This window comes from Oncorhynchus clarkii, chromosome 18, assembly GCF_045791955.1.
Source record: "Oncorhynchus clarkii lewisi isolate Uvic-CL-2024 chromosome 18, UVic_Ocla_1.0, whole genome shotgun sequence".
Taxonomy (NCBI): Eukaryota; Metazoa; Chordata; class Actinopteri; order Salmoniformes; family Salmonidae; genus Oncorhynchus; species Oncorhynchus clarkii.
The window spans coordinates 13,894,236-13,920,641 of record NC_092164.1 but is presented as its reverse complement, the minus strand read 5'-3'; the positions used below and the strand labels follow the sequence as shown (position 1 = coordinate 13,920,641).

The 26,406-nt window shown below is 44.1% G+C and overlaps 1 protein-coding gene across 3 annotated transcripts in view; it reads right to left on the bottom strand.

Annotated features, from left to right (window-relative positions):
* Positions 1-2,285: 2,285 nt before the first annotated feature.
* The window catches only part of LOC139373020 (serine/threonine-protein kinase 11-interacting protein-like), a 43,841-nt gene continuing 19,720 nt past the window's right edge, over positions 2,286-26,406 (bottom strand). For all 3 annotated transcript variants that reach the window (XM_071112991.1, XM_071112992.1, XM_071112993.1), the window contains exons 19-26: positions 23,876-24,191; positions 21,466-21,575; positions 20,691-20,788; positions 19,649-19,827; positions 10,864-10,948; positions 9,754-9,836; positions 7,061-7,287; positions 2,286-3,462 (exon numbers count right to left, since the gene is read on the bottom strand). In XM_071112991.1, the coding sequence (XP_070969092.1) occupies positions 3,322-3,462; positions 7,061-7,287; positions 9,754-9,836; positions 10,864-10,948; positions 19,649-19,827; positions 20,691-20,788; positions 21,466-21,575; positions 23,876-24,191 (1,239 nt within the window). In that variant the 3' untranslated portion in view covers positions 2,286-3,321. The remainder of the gene's footprint in view (positions 3,463-7,060; positions 7,288-9,753; positions 9,837-10,863; positions 10,949-19,648; positions 19,828-20,690; positions 20,789-21,465; positions 21,576-23,875; positions 24,192-26,406) is intronic.

Below are 26,406 nucleotides of genomic sequence, written 5' to 3'. Positions count from 1 at the left end.
TTTAACACGTTTCCTGAACAGAGTCCCATCCCATCTTCACAGCCAGGAAGTGCTCGTTGCCATCAACAAAGCCCTTCCAAAAAATTATTGCAGTTTTGAAACTGCAGTAAAAGTGCAGTAACTGCAGTCAACTGAGGTATTTTATACACAGTAATTGCAGAATAACTGCAGTTTTACTGCACTCTTAACTGCAGTTACACTGCAAAATTACTGCAGTAAAAAAACTTATTTTGAATGCAGTATTTGCAGCATAGTGCAGTAATACTGCACTCTAACTGCAATATTTTTTCGCGGGGGGGGGGGGGGGTGGTATGTTACAGATGGTATGTTGACTCTCTCTGGTGTCATTCACAGTGCTCAATAAGGAACTGTTGGTCTTTACTCTGGAAAAACAAACAGAAGAAAGCCCCCTCCCTGCATGGCAGTGACAGCAGGACTGGGACACTGCTGTCTTCTCCCAGTGGTGGGCAACGCTTGAGTAGCATTGCCAGAGCAGTGTCAAGGGCCCCAAGAATGTTGCAGGAAGTGTGTATGTTGTGATATTTAACACTACTATCCCAATCCGTCTCACGCAAGCAGAGAAAATGTCCCCACATCTTCATCTCCACGTGAATGTCAGTCTATCACCTCTGGGTCTTTTAGGCAGTCAGTTGAATTAGTGTCTCCTTTGGGCAACTGTTGATCCGTACAAATTAAGCCTTAACATTTTGACGTATGTGCCTGCCAGGTAGATTGGATGTATTACTTATCTGATGCTGTGTTCCCCTGTGGGGGGGGGGGGGGGGGGGGGGGGGTAGGACATCAAATAAAAGTTATTCATTATCCATGTGGTGGGTTGATTAGTAGAGTTGTGCGTCGCAGATGTTATATTTCACATTTTAGTCATTTAGCAGACACTTGTCCAGACTGACTGGTACCAAGTGCATCCGTTTTCATACTTTTTTTCATACTGGCCCCCCATGGGAATTGAATCCACAACCCTGGCATTGCAAGCACCATGCTCTACTAACTGAGCAAACAAGAACTACTTGAAAATGTTGAATCGGTGTGTACAGGGGTGTGGGGGCTGTGCTTCGGCAAAGTGGGTGGGGTTATATCCTGCCTGATTGGCCCCATCCAGGTGTAACATTGGACGGGGTCACAGTGTCTTGCGACCTGTCTCAGTCCCCAGGATCTATGCTGCAATAGCCTATGTGCCAGGGAACTATCATAAGTCTGTCTTGCCTTATCTGATGTACTGTGTGTTCTTAGGCATGCTCTCTCTATCAGAGGAGGCTGGTGGGAGGCTGCTATAGGACAGGCTCCTAGTATTGTTTTCATGTGTTTAGTAGCATTCCATTCTCTAATTCTCCTCCATCTCTCTATGTCTCCCATCCTGGAGGACCATGCCTCAGGACTACCTGGCCTGACGACTCCTGGCTGTTCCTGTCCCGTCCACCTGGTCGTACTGATCCAGTTTGTTCTGCGGTCCTGACTGCTGCTGTTGACCCCTGACCCCGATTCACCTCTCTCATCTCAGAACACCTGGTCATGAAAAGCCAACTGACATTGACTCCCGAGTTGTTGAACTGTTGCCCTCTCTATAGCCACCATGGTTATTATATGACCCTGCTGGTGATCTATGAACTTCTGGAATGAATGGCCACATGTGCTCTTAACTCCCCACTCGGCCCAGCCAGAAGAGAACTGCCGTCCCCTTTGAGCACGATTCCTCTCCAGGTTTCTTCCTAGGTTGCCTCCTTCTAGGGAGTTTTTCCTAGCAGTTGTGCTGCTTTCTCTTTGGAGATTTGGTCCTGACCAAACTCTCCCTGAAAGGAAATCATTTAACATCTAGAGGGTTTTAAAGTGCTTCCTTCCTTTCTTGTGAGCCATGATATGACAGCAATGGATAGACAGACTATCAGTGTGAAGGTTAAGCCTATAGTATACATGAATCTATTTCAAAGCTTCGTGTAACTTTTCAGAATTTCTATTCCTCCTATGAAAAATGTCTTAGGAAATGTCAAATGTTTCATTGAAGAACCGCAAGGGGGTCTGATGGGGCAGAAAGTGATGATTATTGGTAGTTGTGTGGCCACGTGGATGACTGGAGGATTAGCGTGACGACGGGGGGGGGGGTGCATTGCTGCGGTTGTGGTTGACGTTGGGCTGACTGTGTGAGAACAATGAAAAACCCCTCTGGAACTACATGATTACAGAGGGAAAAGTAGCTATTGGAACTTTCTCACTGCGAAAATGAAAGAGTTGGACAAACATGTGGAAATACAGTGTCATAAGAGGATGTATTTGTACCACAGATATGCATTTTTATTTAAAGTATAAAAAGCTATAGTTTTTTTTATAATTGATTTGCTGACGGTAAATAAATTAAGTTACACACATCTGTTTGTCGTCCACTTCTACACATCTTTTCATCTGTCTACATCAAAAAAATAGCATTCACTTGACATTCACAATATAGTTAAACTGCACTAGAGGTATTAGCATAAGACTATACATTTTAACAGACAGCCACAAACCAACTAACATCTCCCACTTTAAAACAGGTCAGTCAGAACCCTTCCCTTTCACATTCCCTATCATGCGTATTCTGCACTTTTCCCAAGGATACAGAACACAGATACTGTCCCGGTTCATTGCCTTGGCTGCAACTCTTCACTTGGGTTACTTTGGCCTTCGGTTTCCCTTTACATAATCACAGTGTTTAGAGACATCAAAGACCCTGATTAAAAAGAAAATAACTAAGAGGTGTCACATCAGAGGTGTCCGGAGCGGAGCCTCACGGAACGGCTAGAGAGCATTGTGCAGAGCTTGTGATGTCACAACTCACTGTTCCAGTCCCGGGACTCCTGATGAAGTCACAGTCCACTGAGCCTCAGAGGAATGGACTAACTTCCTTGATAACACACACACACACACACACACACACACACACACACACAATTACCCCTCAACTCACATTTTTGCTTACCCCTTTCTCCCTCCTTATTCTGTCCTCGCCCCCCTGAAAGAAACACATGATTCTCCCTCACCCCTTTCACATATTCAAGGTGTATTAGAATGTAGCAGGACTGGCAACACCACAAGGCACTTTCCCTGGCTGGCTATACTGGCAGGGTTAGAAAATGGACGGGATTCAGATGAGGCGTTAACAGATCAGTGCTTTTGTAAAAGTGACCAAACATGAGGAAATCCTAGTTGGCTTCAAACCAGGTAAACATACTGTCCTATTGAGGGTCAAGTCTGACAGTGAAGACAGACAGACCCACACTCACACAGGTGCACACACACACACACAGTTGGAAGGGTGGGTGTTTTCCCTCAGGCGGGTAGGGTGAGGTTGGTGATGGCGAGTTTGACTCCGAACATGTTCTCCCATTGTGTTCTGACCCAGACCAGCAGGCCCTGTACCAGCTCTGCGCTGTCAGAGTGCAACGACCATGTCTTCTCCTCCTTCACTATCTGCACAGGAAACACATACAGACACTCATATGCTCAAATCAAACTTTATTTGCCACATGCGCCGAATACAACAAGTGTAGACTTTGCTGTGAAATGCTTACTTCAAGCCCTTAACCAACAGTACAGTTCAAGAAGAAGAAAATCTCAAATATAACACAATAAGAATAACGAGGCTATATAAAGGGGCACCGGCACCGAGTCAGTGTGCGGGGTACAGACTAGTTGAGGTAATCTGTACATGTAGGTTGGGGCGAAGTGACTATGCATAGGTAACAAACAGCGAGTAGCGACAGTGTACAAGGGAGGGGTCAATGTAAATTGTCCGGTGGCAATTTTTATGAATTGTTCAGCAGTTTAATGGCTTGGGGGTAGAAGCTGTTGAGGAGCCTTTTGGTCCAAGACTTGGCGCTCCGGTACCGCTTGCCGTGCGGTAGCAGAGAAAAGTCTAACTTGGGTGACTGGAGTCTCTGACAATTTTCTGGGCTTTTCTGACACCGCCTATTATATAGGTCCTGGATGGCAGGACGCTTGGCCCCAGTGATGTTCTGGGCTGTTCGCCATACCCTCTGTAGCACCTTACGGTCAGATGCCATACCAGGCAGTGATGCAACCGGTCAGGATGCTCTCAATGGTGCAGCTGTAGAACCTTTTGAGGATCTGGGGACCCATGCCAAATCTTTTCATTCTCCTGAGGGGAAAAAGGTTGTGTTGTGCCCTCCTCACGACTGTCTTGGTATGTTTGGACCATGCTAGTTCATTGGTGATGTGGACACCAAGGAACTTGAAACTCTCGACCCACTCCACTACAGCCCCGTCGATGTTGAGCGAGGCATGTTCGGCCCGCCTTTTCCTGTAGTCCACAATCAGCTCCTTTATCTTGTTCATATTGAGAGAGGGCCTATAGGCCGTCTCATCGTTGTCGGTGATCAGGCCTACCAGTGTTGTGTCGTCAGCAAACATAATGATGGTGTTGGAGTCGTGTTTGGCCACGCAGTCGTGGATGAACAGGGAATACAGGAGGGGACTAAGTACACACCCCTGAGGGGCCCCAGTGTTAAGGATCAGCATGGCTGACGTGTTGTTTTCCTACTCTTACCACCTGGTGGCGGCCCGTCAGGAAGTCCAGGATCCAGTTGCAGAGGGAGGTGTTTAGTCCAAGAGTCCTTTGCTTAGTAATGAGTTTCATGGGCACTATGGTGTTGAATTCTGAGCTGTAGTCAACGAATAGCACTCACATAGGTGTTCCTTTTGTCCAGGTGAGAAGGGGCGGTGTGGAGTGCGATTGCGTCATCTGTGGATCTGTTGGGGCGGTATGTGAATTGGAGTGGGTCTAGGGTGTCCGGGAGGATGCTGTTGATGTGAGCCATGACCAGCCTTTCAAAGCACTTCATGGCTACCGACATGAGTGCCACGGGGCGGTAATCATTTAGGCAGGTTACATTCGCTTCCTTGGGCACAGGGACTATGGTGGTCAGCTTGAAACATGTACACACACACCTATATCATGCGGTTTGGTACATGGCAAAGAATGAGTTGCTGACCATTTCAACATTTTTGGAAGTGATGGAACAATGCTTGAAAGTGTTGATTGTTTGAAATATCTGGGTTTGAGGATAGATTCTGAATGATCTATTGGACAGCATATAGATTATATTAAAAAAACAACGAACTATAAGCCTGGGTTACAATACAGAGTTGTTTTACTGTATCCATTAGAAAGACCGTAGTAAACCATCTGCTACTTCCTATCCTAGACTATAGTGACATCTTTCAAATCACAACCAAGACCTTACTTTGAGAATTCGATGTCATAATCTTTGCAGATTCATTCTTATATGTCATTATAAGACATCATTACACAATGTCTGAATCACTACATGGACTGTCACTCCCAAACAGAAGACAACTGCATTAGAACCAATTTCTTTTTAAATGGGTCAACTTAAAACATGTTTTGTCGTGTATATTTATTAAAAGGAAAACCCAATTGACAAATCATTTACCTATAGAAATCAGGACATTACAATCACACATTGAATTTAAGAAAGGCCTTTTTAAAATGTTAAGATCAAACTGTTTTTTTAACTAATAGAAACATCACCATGTGATGACATTTGTAAATATCTACCGGTACACTACCGGTCAAAAGTTAAAACACCTACTCATCCAAGGGTTTTTCTTTATTTTTACTATTTTCTAAATTGTAGAATAATAGTGAAGACTCAAAACTATGAAATAACACATGGAATCATGTAGTAACCAAAAAAAAGTGTTAAACAAATCTAAATATATTGGACATTTGAGTTTCTTTAAAGTAGCCACCCTTTGCGTGAATCAGGCATTCATGGTCGATTCACTGTAAAGAAAACACTACTAAAGGACACCAATAATAAGAAACACGAGCAATGGACATTAGCCAAGTGGAAATCTTTTCTTCGGTCTGATGAGCCCAAATGTAAGATTTTTGGTTCCAACCACCGTGTCTTTGTGAGACGCAGAGTAGGTGAAGGGTTGATCTCAGCATGTGTGGTTCCCACCGTGAAGCATGGAGGAGGTGGTGTGATGGTGCTTTGCATGTGATACTGTTGGTGATTTTAGAATTCAAGGCACATTTAACCAGCATGGCTAGCACAGCGATATGCCATCCCATCTGGTTTGAGTTTAGTGGGACTATCATTTTTCAACAGGACAATGACCCAACACACCTCCAGGCTGTGTAAGGGCTATTTGACCAAGAATGAGAGTGATGGAGATCTGCATTAGATGACCTGGCCTCCACAATCACCCAACAACCCAATTGAGATTAATTGGACCACAGAGCGAAGGAAAAGCAGCCAACAAGTGCTCAGCATATGTGGGAACTCCTTCAAGACTGTTGGAAAAGCATTCCAGGTGAAGCTGGTTGAGAGAATGCCAAGAGTGTGCAAAGCTGTCATCAAGGCAATGGGTAGCTCCTTTGATGAATCTCAAATCTCAAATATATTTTTATTTCTTTAACACTTTTTTGGTTACTACATGATTCCATATGTGTTATTCATAGGTTTGAAATACAATGTAGAAAATAGTAAATAAAGAAACCCTTGAATGAGTAGGTGTCCAAACTTTTGACTGGTACTGTACATATTACCTCGACTAACCTGTACCCCCGCAAATTGACATGGTACCGAAACAACCCGTATATAGCCTTGTTATTGTTATTTTATAGTGTTATAGATTTTATTTTTTAGTAAATATTTTCTTAACTCTTATTTTTCATATAACTGCCTTGTTGGTTAAGGGCTTGTAAGTAAGCATTTCACAGTTGGATTTGGCGCATGTGACAAATAAAATTAGATTTCATTGTTATTAGACTGTAGTTGCCACATTCTTCTTCTTACTAAGTATTGTTCGTTTGTTTGTTGTTTTCATCTGGACATTCTTGAAAACAGGATGGTGCATCTCAAGAGATTTCATCCTGAAAAATGTCTAATAAAAACATACAAACGTGTGCCCAGCTTTGCTCATGATAGCATTTAGCTTATCCAGCTTACCCTTGAGAACTTGGAGAAGTCCTTCCTAATTTAAGAACAATCACGTCTCTTTCCTCCCTCAGTCTCACCTCATCGTAAAGCTTGATGTCCATTCTGCACGGGTCAGACGACCATAGATGGACAGAGCTGACACAGCTGATTGGCTGGGTCTCCTGAACAGTGACCCGCCCACTGCAGGGTCCCCCGTTCTCATTGGCTGATGGGTGGGGCAAGCTCTTGCTCCATTGGTGGTCTTCATTGAGCAGGTACAGGGTTTCCCGGGTGGCCAGCACTGTCAGAGGGGTCACACGGTCTTCTGGCAGAGAGAACAAATAGAACACACAGAAAATATGCATTTGGATAAATGTTTAAACCCCCTCCCCGCTGTGCAAATGATAATCATATACTTGCATCTAAATAGTTTGGCTTGTATTGTATTTATCTAACCGGGGGCCTTATGGCATGTCTCAAAGTGTTTTACAGTCTGGTTAACAGACACGGGGAGAGCCATATCAGTGGGATGTCGGTACTGTGGTGAGATAAGACAAAGAGCTCTAATCTCCCAGGCACTCCCACTGGGAAACAGCTGCTTCTCTCTCCCCCTCTCCATCTCCTCCTCTCGGTGTTGATCTACTCCATTAAACCAAGAAGGAACTGTCCAGCTTTGATCAGTCGACAATCAATCACCAGGGGTATAGGGTGATAAATAAGTCATGCAACACTGGAGTCCTGCAACACTGGATCTGACTCAACTTTATTTTTATATTTAACCAGGTAAGCCAGTTGAGAACAAGTTCTCATTTACAACTGCGACCTGGCCAAGATAAAGCAAAGCGGTGTGACAAAAACAACAGTTACACATGGGATAAACAATCATACAGTCAATAACACAATAGAAAAATCTGTATAGTGTGTGTGCAAATGAAGTAAGGAGGTAAGGCAATAAATAGGCCAATAGTGGCGAAGTAATGTTTAAACCCAGTTTAAAACCCATCTATTCCTCCATCCTCCTGATGTTTAAACCCAGTTTAAAACCCATCTATTCCTCCATCCTCCTGATGTTTAAACCTAGTTTAAAACCCATCTATTCCTCCATCCTCCTGATGTTTAAACCTAGTTTAAAACCCATCTATTCCTCCATCCTCCTGATGTTTAAACCTAGTTTAAAACTCATCAGCAGTGGCAGGTCAGTGCATGTTACAATTACAGTAGTTAACATTCTTTTCACCTGCACAGCCCATAGCCTGCAGCTATGCTTGGCTACAGATGCAAAGTCTGCAGCCTCAGGCTGGGAGAGACACACAGATACACAGAGAAACATTAAATATAAACAAAAACATAAACGCAAAATGAAAACAATTTCAACGATTTTACTGAGTTACAGTTCATAGAAGGGAATCAGTCAATCAATATAAATTCATTAGGCCCTAATCTATGGATTTCACATGACTGAGCAGGGGCGCAGCCAAGTGTGTGCCTGGGAGGGCATAGGCCCGCCCACTGGGGAGCCAGGCCGGCCCACTGGGGAGCCAGGCCCGCCCACTGGGGAGCCAGGCCCGCCCACTGGGGAGCCAGGCCAGCCCACTGGGGAGCCAGGCCCGCCCACTGGGGGCTTTATTACAGACATAAATACTCCTCGGTTTCATCAGCTGTACGGGTGGCTGGTCTCAGATGATCCCAAGGTGAAGAAGCCAGATGTGGAGGTCCTGGTGTAGCGTGGTTACACGTGGTCTGCGGTTGCGAGGCCGGTTAGACGTACTGCCAAATTCTCTAAAACGACGTTGGAGGCGGTTTATGGTGCAAAAATGAACATTCAATTCCCCTGCAACAGCTCTGGTGGCCATTCCTGCAGCCAGCATGCCAATTGCACGCTCCCTAAAAACATGAGACATCTGTGGCACATTTTTAGAAGTGGCCTTTAATTGTCCCAAAAGGTCCGTTTAGTTGGCGCCATCGATTTGAGTAATCCACTCATTCAACATGCAGAGAAAGGAATCCGAAAATCTCAAAATGCGTTTCTATCAACTCCTCAGATACCCTAAAATATAATCAAACTATAATATTTCTCACGGAAAGAAGTATGTTCTATAGGAAACCGATTTTAGCAGGTGCGACTCGTCTTCACGGCGCCCGCAAACACAAATTTCCAAGACCGTGTCCCTGTACTAAAACTGATATGTCTTATTCGATTTGGAAGTTACAAGCCTGAAACCTTGAACATAGACTGCTGACACCATGTGGAAGCCATAGGAATTGCATCCTGGGAGCTAGAACTGAGTATGCCCTTATACTTGCCATTGTACGAGCATAGTCTATCAAAAACCAAAATTCTGGTTGGTTTTTCTTTGTATTTTCTCCTACCATATCTATTGTGTTATATTCTCCTACATTATCTTAACATTTCTACAAACTTCAAAGTATTTTCTTTCCAATGGTACCAATTATATACATATCCTGGCTTCAAGGCCTGAGCAACAGGCAGTATACTTTGGGCATGTCATTCAGGTGGAAATTGAGAAAAAAGGGGCCTATCAGGTAGATGGATTATCTTGGCAAATGATAAATGCTCACTAACAGGGATGTAAACAAATTTGTGCACAAAATGAGAGAAATAAGATTTCTGTGCATATGGAAAATGTCTGGGTTCTTTTTTTTCATCTCATGAAACCAACACTTTACATGTTGTGTTAATATTTTTGTTCAGTATATGTATATATATATACACATGCATGCATGTGTGTGTGTGTGTGTACACACACACACACACACACATACAATGTACCTTGATGTAGAAAGGACAGGAGGTAGAAGAACTGTAGCTGGCCATCCTCCACATCAGTCTGCATGTCTTCACACACTAGGGGCCTGGGGAGACACAGAGGAAAGGCTTACATAAGAGACAACCAGGTTAATATTCACAATGTCACATTGTACATCAGGCACATACACCACATCAGACTCTGAATCTAAGTGCTTTTGAGACGGGGCAGACCTCAAAAGTGTGGAGATGTGTCTATTTTTCCTGATTCATATCTGTATCACAGACACATAAAGAAGACTTTGGTCTATGGTTTCAAAATGGCCTCCTGAGTGAGTTTGTTTTCGAAAGTGAGCAGACAGAGGTAATACTAATTTTGTGTATTATTTTGTGGTTTATAAGTCTCTTGTTGACTTTAAAGTGACCATGTGCTAATAGTTATTCCAACTATATCCACGATAGTGTGATTATAAAAGCTACACAGAAATGGTAGGCATGATAAACAGTCCTGAGTCATCCTACGGTCCTGTTCAAACAGTGAGTCTGTTCCCTGAGTAGCTGTGGTTTTCAGCTACACAAAAAAAAAAAGGGCCGTATAATAACTAACTGAGACATGAATTATCTCAGTGAATGTACAGCGTGTTCCATCATTACCACAGAAACAAGGGAAGGGTGGATGGTAAATCCATATGCTAAAAATGGTTTCCTTTCCCATCTGCTAGTCCTCACTTTCCAGCCCTTTCAGGTGAGCAAGGATACAAGAAAATCATAGGGGAGGAAGCCACTTCACAGTATTGGGATGAAGCCCCCAAGGACATGGCCCTGCAGGATCAGCTCTCTAGTTAAAAGGTAATGCATCGTTAGCGCTTTCTTAGCATCTTGAGGCCAACACATGTAAGACATTAGTATGTGGTTTAGCCACTAATTTAGAGCCCAATTTCAACAATGTGGAGGTTTAGTAACACCAGACAGAAGTTACCACAGCCTTGTCAGTGTCATAGTGGGGGTAAGAGACAGATGGGCCTATGGCTTGGCTCAATACCATTGAGTGGAGATGGTGAGGATATGACAACATATCCAGGGCACATGCAAGTCATTCATGGCAATTATAACATAAATCTGGGCAGTTCGTACCAGAGATGATGCTGTGGGTTGAGCCTGGTGGTGGAGATAGACTTAAGCTTGCTGTCCGACTTGGTAGCCAACTCACGCACCACTCCTGAGGGAGAGAGAGAGTGGAAGAAGGGGAAAAATAAAAGGAGATACGAATTAAGTTTAGTGATGCGTCCCTATCAATGGTTCTCTCAACTCGATTTAAAGTGATACTTTGAGATTTTAGTAATGAAGTCAGATGAACTCGTGGATACTATTTTTATGTCTCTGCGTGCAGTTTGAAGGAAGTTGCTAACTAGCGTTAGCACAATGACTGGAAGTAGCATGCTAGCAGATATCCATAGACTTCCAGTCATTGCGCTAACGTTACTTAGCATATGCTCGTGAAACTAACTTCCTTCATACCGGACACAGAGACATAAAAAGGTTATAGACAAGTTCATCTGACTCTGGAGAAGTTGCCAAAAATCCAAAGTATCCCTTTAAATAGAGTTAATTCATGTTTTATGGTTTATCCATGCAGTGTATTGGAACATCAGCACAATTAAATTTCAATGAACTGGGACGATAAATATGTTGATTGATTGATTGATTGATTGATTGTAAAATCAGAGCTTACACAGACAGAACACCTCACTTCGAACTCTACACTATATGTAACCAAACGTATGTAACCTACTGGAAATCACACAGGACACAGGCTAGGTTTACACCTGCAGCCCAATTCTGATCTTTTTTTCCACTAATTGGTATTTTGACCAATCGGATCAGCTCTGAAAATGATCTGCTGTGATTGGTCAAAAGAACAATTGTGCAGCCATCTTCATCGACCTGGCCAAGGCTTTTGACTCTGTCAATCACCGTATTCTTATCGGCAGACTCAACAGCCTTGGTTTCTCTAATGACTGCCTCGCCTGGTTCACTAACTACTTCTCAGATAGAGTTCAGTGTGTCAAATCGGAGGGCCTGTTGTCCGGACCTCTGGCAATCTCTATGGGGGTGCCACAGGGTTCAACTCTGGGGCTGACTCTTTTCTCTGTATATATCAATGATGTCGCTCTTGCTGCGGGTGATTATTTGATCCCCCTCTACGCAGACGACACCATTCGGAATACTTCTGGCCCTTCTTTGGACCCTCCAGACGAGCTCCAAAGCCATACAACACTCCTTCCGTGGCCTCCACCTGCTCTTAAATACTAGTAAAACAAAATGCATGTTCTTCAACCGATCGCTGCCCACACCCGCCTGCCCGATTAGCATCACTACTCTGACTTAGAATATGTGGACAACTACAAATACCTAGGTGTCTGTTTAGACTGTAAACTCTCCTTCCAGACTCGCATTAAGTATCTCCAATCCAAAGTTAAATCTAAAATTGTCTTCCTATTTCGCAACAAAGCATCCTTCACTCATGCTGCCAAACATACCCCCGTAAAACTGACTATCCTACCGATCATTGACTTCGGCGATGTCATTTACAAAGTAGCCTCCAACACTCTACTCAGCAAACTGGATGCAGTCTATCACAGTGTCATCTGTTTTGTCACCAATGCCCTATATACTACCCACCACTGCAACCTGTATGCTCTAGTTGGCTAGTCCTCGTTACATATTTGTCGACAAACCCAATGGCTCCTGGTCATCTATAAGTCTTTGCTAGGTAAAGCTCCGCCTTATCTCAGCTCACTGGTAGCACATGCTCCAGCAGGTATATTTCACTGGTCATCCCCAAAGCCAACACCTACTTTGGCTACCTTTCCTTACAGTTCTCTGCTACCAATGACTGGAGCAAATTGCAATAATCACTAAAAGGTGGAGACATATCTACGTCACTAATTTTAAGCGTCAGCTGTCAGAGCAGCTTACCGATCGCTGCAGCTGTACACAGCCCATCTGTAAATAGCCCATCCAACCAACTACCTACCTCATCCCCATATTTGTTTTTCTGCTCTTTTGCACACCAGTATTTCTACCTGCACATCCTCATCTGCACATATATCACTCCAGTGTAAATTGCTAAATTGTAACTACTTTGCCACTATGGCCTATTTATTGCCTTACCACCTTACTTCATTTGCACACACTGTATAGATTTTTCTATTGTGTAATTGACTGTGTTTGTTTATCCCATGTGCAACTCTGCGTTGTTTTTGTCACACTGCTTTGCTTTATCTTGGCCAGGTCGCAGTTGTAAATGAGAACTTGTTCTCAACTGGCCTACCTGTTTAAATAAAGGTTAAATATAAATAAATAAATACAATTTAAATGAAAGAGATCAGAATTGGGCTGCCTGTGTAAACACAGCCAGAGAGTAAGAGAGTCACACCCAAGCAGATCGGATGAGGACTAGGGACAATTCGGGTTGCAAAGGGAGGATATCTTACTGGAAACTTGTAAAGAATGTTGGTATCTTTCAAGGATTTTATGTACTCTATCACAATACATCTAGTGGTCCTTTTGGGTACTTCAGATTTGACAGGTGTCTAATCATCACTGGCCCTCTGTGTGGCCTTGTCACATGTAAAATATATGAACTCATTTAATAAGATGATTTTCACAAAAATAATTGAATGACAAAGCTGAAAACATTATCTTAAATATAACCATAAACTTAGTGAATACCATTGTTTAATATGAGGATTTCAGCATGAAATATATTTTACAGTGGGGCAAAAAAGTCAGCCACCAATTGTGCAAATTCTCCCACTTAAAAAGATGAGAGGCCTGTAATTTTCATCATAGGTACACTTCAACTATGACAGACAAAATGAGAAAAAAAATTATGAATTTATTTGCAAATTATGGTGGAAAATAAGTATTTGGTCACCTACAAACAAGCAAGATTTCTGGCTCTCACAGACCTGTAACTTCTTCTTTAAGAGGCTCCTCTGTCCTCCACTCGTTACCTGTATTAATGGCACCTTTTTGAACTTATCAGTATAAAAAAAGACCTGTCCACAACCTCAAACAGTCACACTCCAAACTTCACTATGGCCAAGACCAAAGAGCTATCAAAGGACACTAGAAACAAAATTGTAGACCTGCACCAGGCTGGGAAGACTGAATCTGCAATAGGTAAGCAGCTTGGTTTGAAGAAATCAACTGTGGGAGCAATTATTAGGAAATGGAAGACATACAAGACCACTGATAATCTCCCTCGATCTGGGGCTCCACGCAAGATCTCACCCCGTGGGGTCAAAATGATCACAAGAACGGTGAGCAAAAATCCCAGAACCACACGGGGGGACCTAATGAATGACCTGCAGAGAGCTGGGACCAAAGTAACAAAGCCTACCATCAGTAACACACTACGCCGCCAGGGACTCAAATCCTGCAGTGCCAGACGTGTCCCCCTGCTTAAGCCAGTACATGCCCAGGCCCATCTGAAGTTTGCTAGAGAGCATTTGGATGATCCAGAAGAAGATTGGGAGAATGTCATATGGTCAGATGAAACCAAAATATAACTTTTTGGTAAAAACTCAATTTGTTGTGTTTGGAGGACAAAGAATGCTGAGTTGCATCCAAAGAACACCATACCTACTGTGAAGCATGGGGGTGGAAACATCATGCTTTGGGGCTGTTTTTCTGCAAAGGGACCAGGATGCCTGATCCATGTAAAGGAAAGAATGGGCCATGTATCATGAGATTTTGAGTGAAAACCTCCTTCCATCAGCAAGGGCATTAAAGATGAAACGTGGCTGGGTCTTTCAGCATGACAATGATCCCAAACACACCGCCCGGGCAACGAAGGAGTGGCTTCGTAAGAAGCATTTCAAGGTCCTGGAGTGGCCTAGTCAGTCTCCAGATCTCAACCCCATAGAAAATCTTTGGAGGGAGTTGAAAGTCCGTGTTGCCCAGCAACAGCCCCAAAACATCACTGCTCTAGAGGAGATCTGCATGGAGGAATGGTCCAAAATACTTGCAACAATGTGTGAAAACCTTGTGAAGACTTACAGAAAACGTTTGACCTCTGTCATTGCCAACAAAGGGTATATAACAAAGTATTGAGATAAACTTTTGTTATTGACCAAATACTTATTTTCCACCATAATTTGCAAATTAATTAATTAAAAATCCTACAATGTGATTTTCTGGATTTTTTGTCTGTCATAGTTGAAGTGTACCTGTGATGAAAATTACAGGCCTCTCTCATCTTTTTAAGTGGGAGAACTTGCACAATTGGTGGCTGACTAAATACTTTTTTGCCCCACTGTATATATTATTTGACATTTTTTACACACTTATTTGACTATGTATTTGTTGCCAATATCTCAGCATCAAACTGGTGGCAGCTGTGAAAAAAGTCAATGTTTGGAAGAGCTGTAGAGTTAACTGAAAATAATGGCATTGTTGATTACATGCTTTTTTCATTAATTAGGCTATTTTCTCTTGAACCATATAGTCTATCTACCAGAAACTTTTCTTTTATATAAAAAATGAATACTATACATGATTAAAAAAACAACAACATTTATTCAAGTATAAATTACCAAGGTTACGATAGATTGCCAAAGATTCTGTTAAATTACCATAATTACTGAAGATTCCGGTAACTTTGGTAAGCTACCGGTAGCTTTGCAGCCCTAGGGACAATAGACAGAGCTAATGTTAGACTATTACAGTCTGTGGTGGGTTAGGACTAGAAAGCTGACAGGTCTCTGATTTCAGATCTAGAATTACATCTCCATGGCAGCAGGTGAAAAACACAGGTTGGAAAAGGTACAGGAGAACAATGTGCTAGGTCACACTCACAGCGACAAAATACTTCCCTGTGGGGTGGTAGCAATAGGGGAACACAGGGCCACAGGCAAATGCCAAAGTTAAAAAGGTGGAATTGAAAGGGAGGTTGAGTTTAAAAGGGAGACACACTGAAAAGAGTGAAACAACCAATATGAAGAAAAACAGAGTAGGAACACCCTGCCCCTATCCATGTCCAAGTTCAACAACAACAGGGACGAGAAATAAAGACGTTGCGTGGCACCAGTGGCCTATTCTGGCTCCCAATGCCTGTATAAGATTCAACCTCAATTCTTTTGCCATTGTTTCTTTCCCTTTCTTCCCGGGGGAAACTGATCTGCCACACTAACGTTCCAGACCAGGACGAACATCTAAAGTGAAGCCTACGGGACGAAGCATGGTGCTGGATTAAAAAGGACAACCATTAAAGGGACGGTATTGTTGTCCCTCTTTGAGCTCCCCTTTAACCGCTTATCGTCTGGTGGGTTCTAGTGAACCAATAGGAGACCACACACACACCTCTATTCAGGACATTATTCAAGGTGAAGCAATGCAGAGATTTAGCCTTTTGGAGCAGAGGACAAGGTGGAGCTTGCAGGACAGGGCAGGACAAGGTGGGACAGGACAGGGCAAGTTCGGGCCTATTTGGTTTTATTATCCCAGAGAATAACATCTTGTGAGCAACACCAACTTCTGCCATCTTTAATTAAGCTGCACGTGCGGGAGTCAAGAATGTCGCCCTTTTTAGTCTAAACATACCCTCCTGACAGTGTACACCGAGTGTACAAAACATTAGGAACACCTGCTCTTTCCATGTCATAGACTGACCAGGTGAATCCAGGAGAAAGCTATGATCCCTTACTGATGTCACTTGTTAAATCCACTTTAAATCAGTGTAGATGAAGGGGAGGAGACCGGTTAAAGAAGCCTTGAGACATGGATTGTGTCTGTGTGCCATTCAGAGGGTGAACGGGCAAGACAAAAGATTGAAGAGTCTTTGAACAGGGTATGGTAGTAGGTGCCTGGCGGACCGGTTTGAGTGTGTCAAGAACTGCAACGCTGCTGGGTTTTTCACGCTCAACGGACATCCAGCCAACTTGACACAACTCTGGGAAGCATTGAAGTCAACATGGCCCAGCATCCCTGTGGAACGCTTTCAACACCTTGCCCCGATGAATTGAGGCTGTTCTGGGGGCAAAAGGAGGTGCAACTCACAATTAGGAAGGTGATCCTAATGCCTTGTGCACTCTGTGTATGTATGTGTTGCGTGATTTAGTGGACCACCGTCACCATGACGAGAGGATAAACAAGTACAGGGCTCGGTCGCCCATGGCGACAGGCCTGGCTGAAAGAGCATAGAGCTGTAAAAGGAGAGCGGATCTGTGCCGGCGTCTGGAATCTGTCCTGGCGAATAACGTTAGTCTCCCTCCTGCCGGTTCAATCACAGGACCCTCTCCACTAGGTTAACCACTTCCAACCTTCCCAAATACCCTTGCTTATTTTCACAAGGAATAGTTGGACCCTCAGCATCCATCCGGGCGAAACCGAACACTCGGCCCTGTCGGAACAGCAGACCACGGGGAAGGGAGAGCGCAGGAGTGGGAACAGTACGGCCGGGATACGCCGAATCTGAATGGATTTCCAAGGAAAACAGGGCAGAGTTTAGCCCAGGTCTGAGACAGTGGGAAGTGACACTGTGTTGGTATTGCAAGGGTATCTGACAGGGTTAAACTTGAGATATGACATCTGCTTATATCATCCATCTGCTTACAAGAGAAGACACTGAGTTTACTATGCAGTTAAAGGGACTCTTCACCCAAATATCACTCAAGATGCTAATTGCTGCTGTTGATAAGTAAACAAATCATAAAATGTTGATTATGTTGCCTGGTATCCATAGATGAGGTCCGTTTGTAATTTGGGAGCACTACCCCTTAACTTGATAGTTAGTGAAGGAGACAGGAACAGTTTTCCGTTACCTTTCAGGAATGCAGTGTCTGGATCCAACCCACACAACCAAACCAAAACACTCCTTCCATGACCATTTACAAGCATTGCAAACCTCACCAAACTACTTACCAGACAGACCACATATTTTTACCCACTGTAGGTCTGTACAGGGCAATAAGGGCATTTAAATTAGCAAAAGCCGAGACATTGTTCAGACAAGTCTTTGATTGACATGGTGACCTGTACTGACTCCTCCGGAATATCAAGTTCAGACTTGTCCAGCCTTCTTCCTCATTTCAATAAAACATTTTCAAACCCAGTGAGCAGTGGACAGATCTGTCCCTACTAGCTTCTTCTCCTTGGGGTAGTAAAACCACATGCGAGTTTCCTCACAGTCCCAGACCCTTTCCTTCTCCATGTTTGTAGCCCTCACCACTGACCAGGCGTGACCACATCTGTTCTGGGAATGCCAGCCCCGTCTGAAAACTGCTTTTGTTATAGTAAAGGTATCCTTTGGTCCTTTCCCTGAGACAAATATTGTGACAGCTGTTATGGGGGCAATATCAGAGCTCTGGACCGAGTTTTCAGGCACATAATAAATAGTACCAGTTTCATCAAGGGGAGGAAGAGCAGGGCAGACTAGGAGTGAAGGCCGGAGATGAAGGATGGTGCCAAAGCCTCATACCAACGAGTGGAGCACTGAGAAGGCACCTAGTTATTTAGCCCCCCCCCCCGTCTTTCTCCCACCCCCTCTCTCCCTCTGCCAACTGGACAGGACCAGCCATGTTGTCTGTCTGTAGCACATACCTCAGAACCAGGCTCAACTCTCCAGTTCCTCCTCCTCCTTCCTCAGGAACACAACAGAGGATATTTTAAGACGTATAGGAGATGATCCAACTGGCAGGCTATAGCAGAGCCCTGTGACAGCCTCTCTCTATGGGGCCATTCAGCTTTGCAATACAGAGTCCAAGCCCAGAATTAGACTGGTCTAGCCGGCTATGTGGTCCCAGTGACTGAAAAGCTGGACCCGTCCTCAGTCGTTGAGAGGAAGGAGAAAAATCATCTTTGACGAATCCAGACAAGGACATAACCTCAGAAACAATTATTCCAACAGGCCTCACAGCACAAGAAAAAGGACCACCTCTAGGGAAGCTAGAGCATAGACTTGGAAGAGAAGAGAACTCTAATGAGGTCTATTATGCTCTAGGATTTACAATGGATCTACACAACATAGACTCACTTCGAAAATATGACCCCTTTCGAGGCCAGAAATGAATCTTTGATTCTGGACCCTCACAATCAAAAGGCAGAGGGAATTCCGAATAAGAATCTGAGGACATCTGGACCGTACCATCACTTTCAGAGGCTGAGGGAATTCCAAATAAAGATCTGAGGACATCTGGACTGTACCATCACTTTCAGAGGGAGAGGGAATTCCAAATAAAGATCTGAGGACATCTGGACCGTACCATCACTTTCAGAGGGAGAGGGAATTCCAAATAAAAATCTGAGGCCATCTGGACCGTACCAGATTAGCTAAAGAGTTGATCTGGAAAACAGTCAAATAATGAATGGATCTGAGTGATTATTGATACGACTGAATGAAAACATGGAGTCCCCACAGATAAGACAGGACAAACTCAGGTCCACAGAGCCTTAGCTGAAGACCGTTTGGCCATGGTGCTTCCCCTTGCTACCAAAGGGACTCCATTAAAAGAGTGCTCTAGTGAAGTAGTGAGGAGAAGTTGTGAGAGTCAGAGAGGGGAGTGTTGATCTAATAAAACTCAGCTTTCCTCTCTCTCTGCTTCTGGTCTTGCCTTGCTGACAGTCTAGGCAGGGTGTAGTCACTGTGAGCAGAGGACCATGTGATTAACATACTGAGAGGGACGAGAGAGAGAGCGGGAAAGAGAGAGAGAAAGAAAAGGCGAGACGGATGGAGAGAGCGAGACAGAGGGAGAGAGAGCAAGAGAGGGACATTTTGTCCTAAGAGCGAGTACGCTCCACTCTAATATCCCCAGGAGGAAGGCCCTTAATTCATGAGATACAGATGCATGCAACACATGTGCAGTGTGTGTGTGTGTGTGTGTGTATGTGTGTGTGTCGGGGGGATGCGTCTTGCCTGTGAAGAGGCTGAAGAAGCGTTTGCAACGCACGCTGTCCCGTACTAGCAGGGTGTAGGCCACAGGCCCGTCCTCAAACTCCATGTGGATACTCTGGGAGCCCAGTCCCACCTCCAGGTAACTCAGCTCTGTGATTCCCCGGCTCTCCCTCTTCTGCAGCCAATCACAAGGCTGCCCTCTGCCAGGAAGAGAACAATGAAGACGGGAAAGTGTGAAAGAAATATAATTATTATTTTCCTTGCATGAATCCCGCCTATTAACTTTGTTTCCTTGAGTCTACTCACGTTTAAGGTGTATATGTTTTTGTTTGAGCATTGTTTGTTTCTGCAATTTGTCAGACAGCCAAGTCACAGATTGCACCTTTAAAAAGCAGCGAAAGGTCATCATAAGAATATCACACTGTTGCGCAACCAGACTTGGCCGTTACACAACTTCCAGGGCGTGCTCAGGATAGTGGGGGTGTGGCCTTCTGGGGTCAGAATCCCAGTAACTTTATAGGGACCGTCGCAGCATGAGACTCAGGCCTGTCCAACACCGTACTACTCACACTCCTGGGAGGAAGCGGAGGCAAGCCAACATGCTTTTGATGAGGACAAAAAAAGCCATTGATACAGGGCTTACAAAGTCCTTGATATAGTGTTCGCACTATATCAGAGGGAACGTGGAGCCACTGATATAGGACATGGGAGCAGTGGCTGGGGAGATGTGTAGGGCCACCACAAAGACCAGGGCTGTAATGGGTTTGACGATGTGGCCCAGAAAGTCTGTTAGTATTGGGATGTGGTGGGTTACATAAAGCAGTGGTGATCCTATAGTGTTGGTCTGCTCCCTACCACACCTGTTGCTGCTGTCCCCATAAATGTAATATATAGCTTTATAGAATAAACTGTAGTCTACAGACCAAATGCCTCTACAGACAATACCTTCATGACAGGCACAACCATTTCTGTGACCACAGAATATGTACTTGAATGTTTATTTTTATTCCAGCCTTCTCTTGTGTGATGCTCTTCAGTGTGACAGGTCAGCTGGTTAACTTACTCCATGTCGGATGTCACTTCCAGGAAGTAGATGCGTTGGTCAGACACCACCAGGAACGAGGGGAACTCCACCGGATCACCAAACTTCACGGTCGACACCTACAACAAAGATAAGATGTACACACGTTAAAGATTCCACAACACTTAACTGCTGCAAATAACTTTCCCTGAGGAAAATTATGACTGCATTCAGAGCTCTTCTTAAACAGACTGTATAAGAACAGATCAGTTCCTGTTTAAAAAACACCTAGAGTAAGGTCTAGCAACAAAGTCACATCAATCTTCATTGAATACTGTGTAGGCCCAAAAATAAAACAGTTAAGCTGTTGAAAGAGAAAGAGAGCCAGAGGGGAGAGAAGCACGTGTGACAAGATAAATAAACATCAGATGAATGAGCATGTTATGAGCTGGATCTCCTGTCTCCTGCTGGGGTTGCTTGTGTCCTCTTGGCTCCCTCTCCTTGTCCAGGTGTCCTGAGCAGTAAACCAATACCCCTCCGCTCCACAGAGCTCCCAGCATGCATTACACATGGAGGAGCTCATCCAAGGTCATTGTGTGGTGGGTGGGGGTGGCGATGAAGAGAGAGGGGGGGTGGTGCAGGACAGCGAGAGAACAGCTGGGGGCAAAAAAAGCAGCCAGGAGCAGATCACAAGAGCTGGAGTCGACCGGTTTTGGCTGGGTTAGCAGTTCATGGAACTTCTGAGCAGAACTGCTGTGACCGGATTCAGCCTCGTCACTGAACTGTTAACCGTTGTCAGAACATTGGTTCTGCTAACCTTGAGAAAGGAGTGGAGCTCCTCTTCCTCTTCAAACACCTCCACATCTAGGAAGAGCTTCAGCCGATGGTCCACCGCCTCATAGTCCTCTGAGAGAAGGTCCAACTGGCCTACAGACACACAGGTCAGAATAGTGTTAGGGTAACATTTATAACCAACACACAGGGACAGCAGTTAGCTTATCATAACCAACACACAGGGACAGCAGTTAGCTTATCATAACCAACATACAGGGACAGCAGTTAGCTTATCATAACCAACATACAGGGACAGCAGTTAGGTTAGCATAACCAACACACAGGGACAGCAGTTAGGTTAGCATAACCAACACACAGGGACAGCAGTTAGGTTAGCATAACCAACACACAGGGACAGCAGTTAGGTTAGCATAACCAACACACAGGGACAGCAGTTAGCCTATCATAACCAACACACAGGGACAGCAGTTAGGTTAGCATAACCAACATACAGGGACAGCAGTTAGCTTATCATAACCAACACACAGGGACAGCAGTTAGGTTAGCATAACCAACACACAGGGACAGCAGTTAGGTTAGCATAACCAACACACAGGGACAGCAGTTAGGTTAGCATAACCAACACACAGGGACAGCAGTTAGGTTAGCATAACCAACACACAGGGACAGCAGTTAGCTTATCATAACCAACACACAGACAGCAGTTAGGTTAGCATAACCAACACACAGGGACAGCAGTTAGGTTAGTATAACCAACACACAGGGACAGCAATTAGCTTATCATAACCAACACACAGACAGCAGTTAGGTTAGCATAACCAACACACACAGGGAAAGCTGTTAGCTTAGCATAACTGACACAAAAGGAAAAACAGTTAGCTTAGCATAACCAACACACAGGGACAGCAATTAGCTAAGCATAACCAACACAGACACACAGAACTAGTTTACAAACAGTACAGTTAGTATGTAACAGCTAACAGACCCAATAACATTTTGGCTATGTAGTCTCCCTACTTCCCCTTTTAAACAAATATATTTTTCAGTTATTACCTTGGCAGATCACACTAAACTGATAAAAGGGATGGGTGTCTCACAATTGAACATATAGATTTAACCCACCCTCCCACTAAATCTAAACGGTCTCTAAACTGTAGTTTATGGAGCATTATGCTGTCGCTGTGTAGTAAATATAACTTGGCATAGGGCTGCTGGTCCATTTAGTGCAAGGTGACACACATACACCCCAGACACAATAGATAGTAACTAACTGCCAGGAAACTGGCCTATTGACTTTGTGGCCATCATTCACTAGGCCTCTCTGAATCTGGTCCAATGCTACATATATCACTGAGCGGAAGTGTCTATAGCTAAAGCAAGAGTTTTCAAATGTTGCATTTACACCTGAGTCTTTCCACTCAGTTCATCTCAACGCATCTAACATGAGCGATATTCAGATCAATGTGTCCCAAATACATGGAAATCAGATCCGAGTTGTTTTTCATCTACATGTAGTAAACTGGTGTTAGACTAAAGGACGCGACTTCATCCTCTCAGAAGTAGTCTCAAATTAGCGTCAGCTCAGAGGCTTTGGGATGGGTCTCTGCAGTGGCGTGTGGATTTTAAACAAGGATTCCATGTTGTCAGTCATTCAGCATCTCTGGCTGCTACAGTATACCAGAGGGAAATATAAAGGTCTATTATACTGTGTATATACAGCATTTATACCCCCTCTAAGATCACTCTTTCTCCATCTCTCCTCTCTCCATTCCATTGTCTTCTCTGTGGAGGCGAAAGCATTCCTTCCTCTCCCATCAGTTCTAATAGTAACGGTCTTACTAAACCATATGAGATCTTACTGTAAGACCCACAGACAGAGAGAGACCCAAGGGGTCAGCCTGGGAGACTGTCACCAATGTCAAATAACCTCCTATGGATTGTTGTGTTATACTCGTTCTTGCAAAATCAAAATATGCATTTCCTCCTTGTCTCCTATCACTAGGGCCCTGTGTTTTGGACTATCATCTCACATTACCTGGATTTGAACCTTTATTTTAAACCTTTTCCAGAAATGTGAATTACACCAAAAATGAAAGCAATTGTCTGAGGATGGTGCTGGACCGACTAACATAAAAATAAAAAAAGGGGGCCATTTGATGAAAAATCTTTAAATAAAAAGGTTCAAATCCAGGTCATGTGATCACTTCTATTTCAGGATCATATCCATTTTATGACTTCATCTGATGGCTGATAAAAACCAAAGGTCCCAATCAAACAATGTTATTTTGTTCATGCCTTTCACCATCACAATACACAGATGTTATATCTTAGCAATAACATTGGTTATTGCAGAAGTATTCAAAATTATATATTATGACTACAAAATTATGTCTATGCAAAGGGAGGAGGACGCAACTTTCTCCAGGACCCACCTGGACTGGCTTGTTCTGCATGCTGATCCTGGGGTCCAGGTGAGGTAGCACTAACAGCATAGCTGTAGCTACCTGCTATACCTCCTTTACTCTGGCCCTCTGTACTGTAGAAGCTGGCAGGTTGGGACAGACTCCGGTCACGGCTCTGGTCCTCCCAGGTCTCCCCCAGGGAGAAGGAGCTTCCCTTGGCTGAGAAGAAGGAGGTGGGGTCCTCCATGGAGATGCTGGTCTGGATAGTGTCCTGGGTTGAGGCCTTCATGGCAGGGCTGCCGAAGTGGCTGGCCCTGGCAGAGGAAGGACCTTCCATGGTGGGGTCCTAAAAACAGAGGGAGGGGGAATATGAGAGATTTATTGACACTACGGCGGGGCCTGAAAGCTGATTGGGAATACTTGGTCTAGGGTAATCAAACTGGGGTACGCGCAATGCCGCCAGGGGTACGCCAAATAAAAATGTGATTCACATTTTAAAATACATTTTCAAACAGTCCATTTAGATTTTTCAACAGGGCTATACATTTGGGCGAGTTCCCCCCCCCCCCCTCGCCTAAGTAGCCTCGTTTCACTGCCAAAAAATTTAACGATCTCATGTTCAGCAAGACAACACATTGTCAAATACAGGTAGCCTAGTCAAATAATTAACATCCAATCACATTAACGGTTACTCTCTCACGGGAATTCCACTAACGGTCCATATGTAGCCAAAACGTAGGTGCTGCTCATTCCGTTTGCTGGTGGTGGTTAATGGTTACAAAAAGTAAAGCCCGCGTCTATAGAGACTGGTACTACCAGTAGTACTGCACCTGTCGACAACAAGTTGTTCTGCTTCCACGAGCACATCCAATGCTAGCATCAGTAATTCTACATTTGTTGTTAGCCCAGCTAGCATGGACACTGCCAGTTGTGAATCTGATGCAGCTGAAGAGCTACTGCCCCCTTACTCGGGAAAGCACCGAACAACAGACAGGGACATTGGACCATCGAAGAGGTGCAAATATGATGAGAAATACATTGATTTGGAGTTCACTTATATTGGGAGTAGTGCCTTTCCTCAGCCACAGTGTGTTATATGGGCAAAAGTACTATCTCACAACTCAATGAAACCTTCACTCTTGCGCAGACATTTAGAAACAGAACATGCCTATTTGAAAAATAAGCCACAGGAGTTTGAGTGAGAATTAAGACGTTTGATTAGTAAAAGCAACAAATACCATTAATAAGAAGGGGCTAGAAGCGTCTTATATGGTGAGCTACCGAGTGACTAGAACAGACAAGCCCCATACTATTGTGGACGACTTAATTCTTCCTGCTGCAAAGGATATTGCTGGGACAATGCTGGGGGAAAGGCCCCCCAAAAAACTATACAGACAATGCCTTCATAAACAACACGACGCATCAGTGACATGGCAGGAGATGTTTTGAAACAATTACTGCTTCGCAAACAAGCCAGTGAATTATGCGTTACAGCTGGATGAGTCAACAGACGTGGCGGGCCTGGCACAGCTCCTCCGGCCTGTTACGTTTATGGGGGGTCAATTAAGGAAGACATCCTCTTCTGCAAACCACTGGAAACCAGGACAACAGGAGAGACATAGTGGAGTACTGGACAGCTTTGTGACATCAAATGGACTTTGGTGGTCAAGATGTGTTGGTATCTGTACTGATGGCGCAAAAGCCATGACAGGGAGACATAGTGGAGTGGTAATGCGCATGCAAGCAGTTGCTTCCGATGCTACTTGGGTACACTGCAGCATCCACCGAGAGGCTCTTGCTGCCAAGGGAATGTCTGACAGCTTGAAAGACACTTTGGACACTACAGTGAAAATGGTTACCTTTGTTAAAGCAAGGCCCCCGAACTCTCGTGTATTTTCTGCATTATGCAATGATATGGGCAGTGACCTTGTACCGCTTCTACAACATACAGAAGTGTGTTGGTTATCAAGGGGCAAAGTATTGACAGTTTTTTTTATTGAGAGACGAGCTTAAAGTTCTTTACTGACCATCATTTTCACTTGTCTGACTGCTTGCATGATGACGAGTTTCTCACACGACTGGTCTATCTGGGGGATGTTTTTTCTCACCTGAATGATCTGAATCTAGGATCACAGGGACTCTCCGCAACTATATTCAATGTGCAGGACAAAATTGATGCTATGATTAAGAAGTTGGAGCTCTTCTCTGTCTGCATTAACAAGGACAACACACAGGTCTTTCCATCATTGTATGATTTTTGTGTGTGCAAATGAACTCAAGCTTACGGACAATGTCAAATTTAATACAGCGAATCAGCAGGTACTTTCCCGAAAAGGACGACACAAACAACTGGATTCATTATCCTTTTCATGCCCTGCCTCCAGTCCACTTACCGATATCTGAACAAGAGAGCATCGTCAAAATTGCAACAAGCGGTTCTGTGAAAATGTCATTTTAATCAGAAGTTAATTCCAGATTTATGGATTGGGCTGCGCTCAGAGTATCCTGCCTTGGCAAATCGTGCTGTTAAGACACTGATGCCCTTTGCAACGAAGTACCTA